The sequence below is a fragment of the Gouania willdenowi genome, chromosome 18 (genome assembly GCF_900634775.1).
Source record: "Gouania willdenowi chromosome 18, fGouWil2.1, whole genome shotgun sequence".
In the NCBI taxonomy this organism is placed as follows: Eukaryota; Metazoa; Chordata; class Actinopteri; order Blenniiformes; family Gobiesocidae; genus Gouania; species Gouania willdenowi.
In genome coordinates this window covers 8,713,096-8,724,773 of record NC_041061.1, presented here as the reverse complement: position 1 = coordinate 8,724,773, position 11,678 = coordinate 8,713,096, and the positions used below count along the sequence as shown (strand labels likewise).

The following is an 11,678-nucleotide window of genomic DNA, read 5'->3' as shown; positions in this document are numbered from 1 at the left end:
TCAACATCATCAATTACTTTTGAAGAATCCATAACAACTACAAACAAATCCTTCCACTGAGCACAATCTAGCAACATTTACAAACTGGTCCAGCTGCAACTACAGCAGAAACGACAACAGGAGCAACTGTCATCATCTACTACATGACATTTACATCCCTTCACAGCAATTTTACAAACGACCTTTTGGATCCATCATCTGCTGCGTATCAAGCTAGAGTCCAAATGATCACCTCAGAGGTACGTTTCTTTGTCAAAGGGCGAATTCTCTACATGGAAAAAAGTCTAAACATAGCATGTTTTCAGAATCAACCTGCTCGTAATTCACTTGTATAACATTTGTGCCAGTGACCCACCACAATCTTTAAAAAACAAGCATTTATTAACCACCATTAACATAATTTTAGCTATTCTTTTGTGTTACGTAAGTGTCTTGTGTTTCACTCACACACACACACACGCACACACCACACACACACACACACACAACACCACTCTTTGCAAAAGATCTTTGAATTTTTTTGAAAAGCTCTTTATGAAACTGATGTGTTATTGTTAAAGGGAATATACCTCCAATGTTTTGTTTGAACTAATGATATCTGTTCTCCTATTTTTAGTTGGAAAATTACTTCCGACAGTTATTTGCTGCTACCTTCATTGCAATAGGAAACATGCAGTTCAGGTAATTGAATATTTTTGATTTAATGTTAAATGTTTGGCAAACCATAGCAAACTTTTTAAAATCATGTTCTTTAATTCTACTCTGCAGAAATGGATCAGTCATCAATATCATGCAATCTGAGTTTTCAAAGGGGAATAAACTCCTACTAGCGCTGAAGTAGAGGAGGTTTTAGTGACTGCTTCTCAAAATGTCACTGGCTTTGACATTGAAACGAGCTCCATCATTGTCAATTCCATCCTTATGTGGAATGTAAGATATATATATATATGTATTCTTTTTTTTTTTTTACTATTTTTTTAATATGATCAACTTGAGGCTAAAATGATAAACTAACCTTAACTGTTTTCTTTTTTCTTAATATACAGCAACGATACCTTCAACAACGACACTATTAAGTACCTCTGCTGCTACCATGACATCAATTATTCCTACAACAACGTCACAAGAAATTTTCTCAACAAATCCACTTGAAACATCAAGTCCAACATCATCAATTACTTCTGAAGAATCCATAACAACTACATCAAATCCTTCACTGAGCACAACTCTAGCAACATTTACAACATCTGGTCAAGCTCCAAGTAAAGCAGAAACTACAACAGGAGCACAAGAAACTTTGACATCTCTTTTGACAGCAACCACATCAAAAACCACACCAATTACTTTAACTAACCCAACAGCGGAAACTACAACATTTGAAAGAACAACACCATTTAGTTCAACATTTGTTGGACAGACCACAACAGCTCCATTGACTGCAACAACTCCTCAAACAACAGCCAGAGTTTCTGAACCAACAGATACAAACATCGTTCACTCTTGATTTAACAGCTGAGACAACATCTGTGATAACAACTGATGCTTTAACCACTACTGCTTTTTTGACATTACCTCCTCAAACAACAACAGGAAGACCTTCAACAATTGCTTCAACAACTGCACTACTAAGTACACCTGCTGCTACCATGACGTCAACAAAAAATCCTACAACGCCACAAGAAACTTTATCAACAAATCCAGTTGAAACATTAGGTCCAACAACATCTTTGTTATCAACATCAATTACTTCTGAAGAATCCATAACAACTACAACAAATCCTTCACTGAGCACAACTCTAGCAACATTTACAACATCTGGTCCAGCTGCAACTACAGCAGAAACTACAACAGGAGCAGAAGAAACTTTGACAACTCTTTTGACAGCAACCACATCAAAAACCACACCAATTACTTTAACTAACCCAACAGCGGAAACTACAACATTTGAAAAAACAACACCATTTAGTTCAACATTTGTTGGGGAGACCACAACAGCTCCATTGACTGCAACAACTCCTCAAACAACAGCCAGAGTTTCTGAAACAACAGAAACAACATCGTTCACTCTTGATCTAACAGCTGAGACAACATCTGTGATAACAACTGATGCTTTAACCACTACTGCTTCTTGACATCACCTCCTCAAACAACAACAGGAAGACCTTCAACAATTGCTTCAACAACTGCACTCCTAAGTACACCTGCTGCTACCATGACGTCAACAAAAAATCCTACAACAACGACACAAGAAACTTTATCAACAAATCCAGTTGAAACATTAGGTCCAACAACATCTGTGTTATCAACATCATCAATTACTTTTGAAGAATCCATAACAACTACAACAAATCCTTCACTGAGCACAACTCTAGCAACATTTACAACATCTGGTCCAGCTGCAACTACAGCAGAAACGACAACAGGAGCAACTGTCATCATCTACTACATAACATTACATCCCTTCAAAGCACTTTTACAAACGACCTTTTGGATCCATCATCTGCTGCGTATCAAGCTAGAGTTCAAATGATCACCTCAGAGGTACGTTTCTTTGTCAAAGGGCGATTTCTCTACACGGAAAAAAGTCTAAACATAGCATGTTTTCAGAATCAACCTGCTCGTAATTCACTTGTATTAACATTTGTGCCAGTGACCCACCACAATCTTTAAAATTAAGCATTTATTAACCACCATTAACATAATTTTAGCTATTCTTTTGTGTTACGTAAGTGTCTTGTGTTTCACTCACTCACACACACACACACACACACACCACCCACCACACACACACACACACACACACACACACGCACACGCACACACACGCACACACCACTCTTTGCAAAAGATCTTTGAATTTTTTGAAAAGCTCTTTATGAAACTGATGTGTTATTGTTAAAAGGGAATATACCTCCAATGTTTTGTTTGAACTAATGATATCTGTTCTCCTATTTTTAGTTGGAAAATTACTTCCGACAGTTATTTGCTGCTACCTTCATTGCAATAGGAAACATGCAGTTCAGGTAATTGAAATATTTTTGATTTAATGTTAAATGTTTGGCAAACCAGAGCAAACTTTTTAAAATCATGTTCTTTAATTCTACTCTGCAGAAATGGATCAGTCATCAATATCATGCAATCTGAGTTTTCAAAGGGGAATAACACTCCTACTAGCGCTGAAGTAGAGGAGGTTTTAGTGACTGCTTCTCAAAATGTCACTGGCTTTGACATTGAAACGAGCTCCATCATTGTCAATTCCATCCTTACTGTGGAATGTACGATATATATATGTATATTCTTTTTTTTTTTTACTATTTTTTTAATATGACCAACTTGAGGCTAAAATGATAAACTAACCTTAACTGTTTTCTTTTTTCTTAATTTACAGCAACAATACCTTCAACAACGACACTATTAAGTACCTCTGCTGCTACCATGACATCAATTATTCCTACAACAACGTCACAAGAAATTTTATCAACAAATCCACTTGAAACATCAAGTCCAACATCATCAATTACTTCTGAAGAATCCATAACAACTACATCAAATCCTTCACTGAGCACAACTCTAGCAACATTTACAACATCTGGTCAAGCTCCAAGTAAAGCAGAAACTACAACAGGAGCACAAGAAACTTTGACATCTCTTTTGACAGCAACCACATCAAAAACCACACCAATTACTTTAACTAACCCAACAGCGGAAACTACAACATTTGAAAGAACAACACCATTTAGTTCAACATTTGTTGGACAGACCACAACAGCTCCATTGACTGCAACAACTCCTCAAACAACAGCCAGAGTTTCTGAAACAACAGATACAACATCGTTCACTCTTGATTTAACAGCTGAGACAACATCTGTGATAACAACTGATGCTTTAACCACTACTGCTTTTTGACATTACCTCCTCAAACAACAACAGGAAGACCTTCAACAATTGCTTCAACAACTGCACTACTAAGTACACCTGCTGCTACCATGACGTCAACAAAAAATCCTACAACGCCACAAGAAACTTTATCAACAAATCCAGTTGAAACATTAGGTCCAACAACATCTTTGTTATCAACATCATCAATTACTTCTGAAGAATCCATAACAACTACAACAATCCTTCACTGAGCACAACTCTAGCAACATTTACAACATCTGGTCCAGCTGCAACTACAGCAGAAACTACAACAGGAGCAGAAGAAACTTTGACAACTCTTTTGACAGCAACCACATCAAAAACCACACCAATTACTGTAACTAACCCAACAGCGGAAACTACAACATTTGAAAAAACAACACCATTTAGTTCAACATTTGTTGGGGAGACCACAACCAGCTCCATTGACTGCAACAACTCCTCAAACAACAGCCAGAGTTTCTGAAACAACAGAAACAACATCGTTCACTCTTGATCTAACAGCTGAGACAACCATCTGTGATAACAACTGATGCTTTAACCACTACTGCTTCTTTGACATCACCTCCTCAAACAACAACAGGAAGACCTTCAACAATTGCTTCAACAACTGCACTCCTAAGTACACCTGCTGCTACCATGACGTCAACAAAAAATCCTACAACAACGACACAAGAAACTTTATCAACAAATCCAGTTGAAACATTAGGTCCAACAACATCTGTGTTATCAACATCATCAATTACTTTTGAAGAATCCATAACAACTACAAACAAATCCTTCACTGAGCACAACTCTAGCAACATTTACAACATCTGGTCCAGCTGCAACTACAGCAGAAACGACAACAGGAGCAACTGTCATCATCTACTACATAACATTACATCCTTCAAAGCACTTTTACAAACGACCTTTGGATCCATCATCTGCTGCGTATCAAGCTAGAGTTCAAATGATCACCTCAGAGGTACGTTTCTTTGTCAAAGGGCGATTTCTCTACACGGAAAAAAGTCTAAACATAGCATGTTTTCAGAATCAACCTGCTCGTAATTCACTTGTATTAACATTTGTGCCAGTGACCCACCACAATCTTTAAAATTAAGCATTTATTAACCACCATTAACATAATTTTAGCTATTCTTTTGTGTTACGTAAGTGTCTTGTGTTTCACTCACTCACACACACACACACACACACACACACACACACACACACACACACACACACACACACACACGCACACGCACACACACGCACACACCCCTCTTTGCAAAAGATCTTTGAATTTTTTTGAAAAGCTCTTTATGAAACTGATGTGTTATTGTTAAAAGGGAATATACCTCCAATGTTTTGTTTGAACTAATGATATCTGTTCTCCTATTTTTAGTTGGAAAATTACTTCCGACAGTTATTTGCTGCTACCTTCATTGCAATAGGAAACATGCAGTTCAGGTAATTGAAATATTTTTGATTTAATGTTAAATGTTTGGCAAACCAGAGCAAACTTTTTAAAATCATGTTCTTTAATTCTACTCTGCAGAAATGGATCAGTCATCAATATCATGCAATCTGAGTTTTCAAAGGGGAATAACACTCCTACTAGCGCTGAAGTAGAGGAGGTTTTAGTGACTGCTTCTCAAAATGTCACTGGCTTTGACATTGAAACGAGCTCCATCTGTCAATTCCATCCTTACTGTGGAATGTACGATATATATATGTATATTCTTTTTTTTTTTTACTATTTTTTTAATATGACCAACTTGAGGCTAAAATGATAAACTAACCTTAACTGTTTTCTTTTTTCTTAATTTACAGCAACAATACCTTCAACAACGACACTTAAGTACCTCTGCTGCTACCATGACATCAATTATTCCTACAACAACGTCACAAGAAATTTTATCAACAAATCCACTTGAAACATCAAGTCCAACATCATCAATTACTTCTGAAGAATCCATAACAACTACATCAAATCCTTCACTGAGCACAACTCTAGCAACATTTACAACATCTGGTCAAGCTCCAAGTAAAGCAGAAACTACAACAGGAGCACAAGAAACTTTGACATCTCTTTTGACAGCAACCACATCAAAAACCACACCAATTACTTTAACTAACCCAACAGCGGAAACTACAACATTTGAAAAGAACAACACCATTTAGTTCAACATTTGTTGGACAGACCACAACAGCTCCATTGACTGCAACAACTCCTCAAACAACAGCCAGAGTTTCTGAAACAACAGATACAACATCGTTCACTCTTGATTTAACAGCTGAGACAACATCTGTGATAACAACTGATGCTTTAACCACTACTGCTTTTTTGACATTACCTCCTCAAACAACAACAGGAAGACCTTCAACAATTGCTTCAACAACTGCACTACTAAGTACACCTGCTGCTACCATGACGTCAACAAAAAATCCTACAACGCCACAAGAAACTTTATCAACAAATCCAGTTGAAACATTAGGTCCAACAACATCTTTGTTATCAACATCATCAATTACTTCTGAAGAATCCATAACAACTACAACAAATCCTTCACTGAGCACAACTCTAGCAACATTTACAACATCTGGTCCAGCTGCAACTACAGCAGAAACTACAACAGGAGCACAAGAAACTTTGACAACTCTTTTGACAGCAACCACATCAAAAACCACACCAATTACTTTAACTAACCCAACAGCGGAAACTACAACATTTGAAAAAACAACACCATTTAGTTCAACATTTGTTGGGGAGACCACAACAGCTCCATTGACTGCAACAACTCCTCAAACAACAGCCAGAGTTTCTGAAACAACAGATACAACATCGTTCACTCTTGATTTAACAGCTGAGACAACATCTGTGATAACAACTGATGCTTTAACCACTACTGCTTTTTTGACATTACCTCCTCAAACAACAACAGGAAGACCTTCAACAATTGCTTCAACAACTGCACTACTAAGTACACCTGCTGCTACCATGACGTCAACAAAAAATCCTACAACGCCACAAGAAACTTTATCAACAAATCCAGTTGAAACATTAGGTCCAACAACATCTTTGTTATCAACATCATCAATTACTTCTGAAGAATCCATAACAACTACAACAAATCCTTCACTGAGCACAACTCTAGCAACATTTACAACATCTGGTCCAGCTGCAACTACAGCAGAAACTACAACAGGAGCAGAAGAAACTTTGACAACTCTTTTGACAGCAACCACATCAAAAACCACACCAATTACTTTAACTAACCCAACAGCGGAAACTACAACATTTGAAAAAACAACACCATTTAGTTCAACATTTGTTGGGGAGACCACAACAGCTCCATTGACTGCAACAACTCCTCAAACAACAGCCAGAGTTTCTGAAACAACAGAAACAACATCGTCAACTCTTGATCTAACAGCTGAGACAACATCTGTGATAACAACTGATGCTTTAACCACTACTGCTTCTTTGACATCACCTCCTCAAACAACAACAGGAAGACCTTCAACAATTGCTTCAACAACTGCACTACTAAGTACACCTGCTGCTACCATGACGTCAACAAAAAATCCTACAACAACGCCACAAGAAACTTTATCAACAAATCCAGTTGAAACATTAGGTCCAACAACATCTGTGTTATCAACATCATCAATTACTTTTGAAGAATCCATAACAACTACAACAAATCCTCCACTGAGCACAACTCTAGCAACATTTACAACATCTGGTCCAGCTGCAACTACAGCAGAAACTACAACAGGAGCAGAAGAAACTTTGACAACTCTTTTGACAGCAACCACATCAAAAACCACACCAATTACTTTAACTAACCCAACAGCGGAAACTACAACATTTGAAAAAACAACACCATTTAGTTCAACATTTGTTGGGGAGACCACAACAGCTCCATTGACTGCAACAACTCCTCAAACAACAGCCAGAGTTTCTGAAACAACAGAAACAACATCGTCAACTCTTGATCTAACAGCTGAGACAACATCTGTGATAACAACTGATGCTTTAACCACTACTGTCTTTGACATCACCTCCTCAAACAACAACAGGAAGACCTTCAACAATTGCTTCAACAACTGCACTACTAAGTACACCTGCTGCTACCATGACGTCAACAAAAAATCCTACAACAACGCCACAAGAAACTTTATCAACAAATCCAGTTGAAACATTAGGTCCAACAACATCTGTGTTATCAACATCATCAATTACTTTTGAAGAATCCATAACAACTACAACAAATCCTTCACTGAGCACAACTCTAGCAACATTTACAACATCTGGTCAAGCTCCAAGTAAAGCAGAAACTACAACAGGAGCACAAGAAACTTTGACATCTCTTTTGACAGCAACCACATCAAAAACCACACCAATTACTTTAACTAACCCAACAGCGGAAACTACAACATTTGAAAGAACACCATTTAGTTCAACATTTGTTGGACAGACCACAACAGCTCCACTGACTGCAACAACTCCTGAAACAACAGCCAGAGTTTCTGAAACAACAGATACAACATCGTTCACTCTTGATCTAACAGCTGAGACAACATCTGTGATAACAACTGATGCTTTAACCACTACTGCTTTTTTGACATTACCTCCTCAAACAACAACAGGAAGACCTTCAACAATTGCTTCAACAACTGCACTACTAAGTACACCTGCTGCTATCATGACGTCAACAAAAAATCCTACAACAACGCCACAAGAAACTTTATCAACAAATCCAGTTGAAACATTAGGTCCAACAACATCTTTGTTATCAACATCATCAATTGCTTCTGAAGGATCTATAACAACTACAACAAATCCGTCACTGAGCACAACTCTAGCAACATTTACAACATCTGCTCCAGCTGCAACTACAGCAGAAACTACAACAGAGCAGCAGAAGAAACTTTGACAACTCTTTTGACAGCAACCACATCAAAAACCACATTAATTACTTTAACTAACCCAACAGCGGAAACTACAATATTTGAAATATCAACAACACCGCTTAGTTCAACATTTGTTGTGGAGACCACAACAGCTCCATTGACTACAACAACTCCTCAAACAACAGCCGGATTTTCTGAAACAACACATACGGCCTCGCCAACTCTTGATCTCACTGCTGATACAACATCTGGAACAACTGCCGCCTTAAAAACAACTGCTTCTTCTACATTATCTCCTCAAACAACCAGTTTACCTTCAACGACTGCACTGCTGAGTACACCTGCTGCTACCATGAAATCAACAATTATTCCTACAACAACATCACAAGAAATTTTATCAACAAATCCAATTGAAACATTAAGTCCATCAACATCATCAACTACTTCTGAAGAATCCAGAACAACAACCACAAATCCTTCGCTGAGCACAACTCTAATGACATTTACAACATTTGGTTCAGCTTCAAGTACAGCAGAAACTACAACAGGAGCACAAGAAACTTTGACAACACTTTTGACAACAACCACATCAAAACCTACACCAATAACTTCAGCCAACCCAACAGCAGAAACTACAATAATTGAAAGAACAACACCACTTAGTTCAACATTTGTTGGGGAGACCACAACAGCTCCATTGACTGCAACAACACATATACCCTCGCCAACTCTTGATCTCACAGCTGATACAACATCTGGAACAACTGCCGCCTTAAAAACCACTGCTTCTTCTACATTATCTCCTCAAACAACCAGTTTACCTTCAACAACTGCACTGCTGAGTACACCTGCTGCTACCATGAAATCAACAATTATTCCTACAACAACGTCAAAACAAACATATACCACATCTGCTGTTACAACAAATGCAGTGGTAAAAACTACACTTCCGCTTACAACAATTAAAGATGTATTACCGTCCACAGAGGCAACAACTAAAGAGGGAACTTCAGCTTCTAATTTGACAACAGAAAATATTTCTACATTGATTCCTGTGACACAAAGACCCACAGCTGCTGGAATAACCACAGGGACAGGTTCACCTGCTGGAACAGCAAACCCTGTACCTGCAACTGCCATTACAACAACTTCTTCAACAAATAACATAATCTACCGCGTAACATTTAGGTCTGTTCAAAACACTTTTACAAATGACCTTTTGGATCCATCATCTGCTGCGTATCAAGCTCGAGTTAAAATGATCACCTCACAGGTAAGTTTGTTTGTCAACAGAGAAAGTCTAAATATAACTGATGTTTCAAAATGAACAAGTTCAGAATTAACTTGTATCAACATTTGTGCCTCTGACCCACTACAATTAAAACTGTTTAAACATGACGTTTCTGAAAAAAATCTGAAAAACATGGGAAAAAACACATTTTGAAATCTAACAAAATACATATGAAACTCTGAAAAACACGTGTGAAAATCAAGAAAAAAACACGTGAAAATCTAAAAAACGTAAGATAATCCAAAAAATACGTGAAAATCTGAAAAACCTGTGAAAATTGTGAATATATATAAGTATCTTATGTTTCACACACACACACACACACTCACACCCACCCGCCCACTCTGTAAAACGGAATATACTTCAAATGTTTATGTCTAAACTAATGATATCTTTTTTCGCCTATTTTTAGTTGGAATATTATTTCCGACAGTTATTTGCTGCTACCTTCATTGCATTAGAAAACATACAGTTCAGGTAACTGAAATATTTTTTTTTATTTAATGTTAAATGTTAGGCAAACCATAGCAAACTTTTTAAAATTATGTTCTTTGCTTCTAATTTGCAGAAGTGGATCAGTCATCAACATCATTCACTCTCGGTTTTTAAACGGGAATAACACTCCTAATAGCACTGAAGTAGCGAAAGTTTTGGTGGCTGCTTCTACAAACGTGACTGGCTTTGACATTGAAACAAGCTCCATCACCATCAATTCCACCGTTACTGGAGGATGTATGTCTTTTTTAACACTATTTTTCCCAATATGATCTACTTAATGTGAGGATTTCGTGATAAACTAACTTTAATTGTTTGTGTTTTTTCTTCATTTACAGCATCAAGTCAAGCAAACCACATGATGAGCCTAATTAACACATGTTTCTTGGTTCTGCTGTCAATCTTATTAATAAGCCTACAAACACAGCTGTGTTGATACAATGGCACTAATCGGCTTGAGAAAGCACTTGTAAAAAGCTGTTGTGTATGTACTCGCATTGATTTGAATCAACATTGGTAAGATAATCATGATGGTGATTATAACAATAATTAAAGTGATGGTAGTCAATAGTCAGTGTAATACTATACAGAAAACATGGGTTTTATTTTATTTATTCTTTGAAGCACACAAAACAAGTTTCTTTGTTTTAGTTTTATTCAGGTGTATTTGTATTAATCTTAAGAAACTTAATATTCATAAGCAACCATCAGACCATTATTATCATCTTTAAATTATGAATGGGTATGTTGATTTCATTTATAATAGCTCATTTATCTCATTTAAGTGAATAACTGTATTGTATTTTAATGAAATGATTGAAATGGCCTTTGAAATAGAGACATATAGACTGTTTAAATGTTGTGGAATAAAAATTATTTGAATATGAAAAGTTCTACAGAGACACACTTGTCACTCAGTGGTTTATATCAATGGCATCACAATAGTGGTTTGCATTCTTAGCCAAACTGGGATAAAGAAAATCCAGTTTGTCCCAGGATTAACACTAAACAGGTCTTTAGGTCAACTCTTCTAGAGATGTACATGTGGTGGACACATTAGTGTAAAATGTAT

At 37.0% G+C, this 11,678-nt stretch overlaps 3 protein-coding genes and 2 long non-coding RNA genes across 5 annotated transcripts; all 5 read left to right on the top strand.

Annotated features, from left to right (window-relative positions):
* Nucleotides 1-98: 98 nt before the first annotated feature.
* Nucleotides 99-814, top strand: LOC114480619 (uncharacterized). The gene is made up of 3 exons (XR_003676136.1): nt 99-239; nt 617-681; nt 769-814. It is a non-coding gene; the product is annotated as an uncharacterized LOC114480619 (long non-coding RNA).
* A 1,647-nt stretch (nt 815-2,461) lies between these two features.
* On the top strand, nt 2,462-4,257 carry LOC114480618 (cell wall protein DAN4-like). The gene is made up of 4 exons (XM_028474908.1): nt 2,462-2,541; nt 2,959-3,023; nt 3,112-3,275; nt 3,389-4,257. The coding sequence occupies exons 1-4, from the start codon at nt 2,527-2,529 to the stop codon at nt 3,904-3,906; spliced, it is 762 nt and encodes a 253-aa protein (XP_028330709.1). The 5' UTR covers nt 2,462-2,526; the 3' UTR covers nt 3,907-4,257.
* A 575-nt stretch (nt 4,258-4,832) lies between these two features.
* Nucleotides 4,833-5,593, top strand: LOC114480074 (uncharacterized). Its single transcript, XR_003676053.1, has 3 exons — nt 4,833-4,885; nt 5,306-5,370; nt 5,459-5,593. It is a non-coding gene; the product is annotated as an uncharacterized LOC114480074 (long non-coding RNA).
* Nucleotides 5,594-5,763: 170 nt separating this feature from the next.
* On the top strand, nt 5,764-8,104 carry LOC114480810 (mucin-5AC-like). The gene has a single exon (XM_028475233.1). It carries the CDS (start codon nt 6,332-6,334, stop codon nt 8,102-8,104), a length of 1,773 nt encoding a protein of 590 aa, XP_028331034.1. The 5' UTR covers nt 5,764-6,331.
* A 917-nt stretch (nt 8,105-9,021) lies between these two features.
* On the top strand, nt 9,022-11,429 carry LOC114480029 (cell wall protein DAN4-like). The gene is made up of 4 exons (XM_028473810.1): nt 9,022-10,093; nt 10,524-10,588; nt 10,680-10,843; nt 10,945-11,429. Exons 1-4 carry the CDS (start codon nt 9,173-9,175, stop codon nt 11,040-11,042), a joined length of 1,248 nt encoding a protein of 415 aa, XP_028329611.1. The 5' UTR covers nt 9,022-9,172; the 3' UTR covers nt 11,043-11,429.
* Nucleotides 11,430-11,678: the final 249 nt, after the last annotated feature.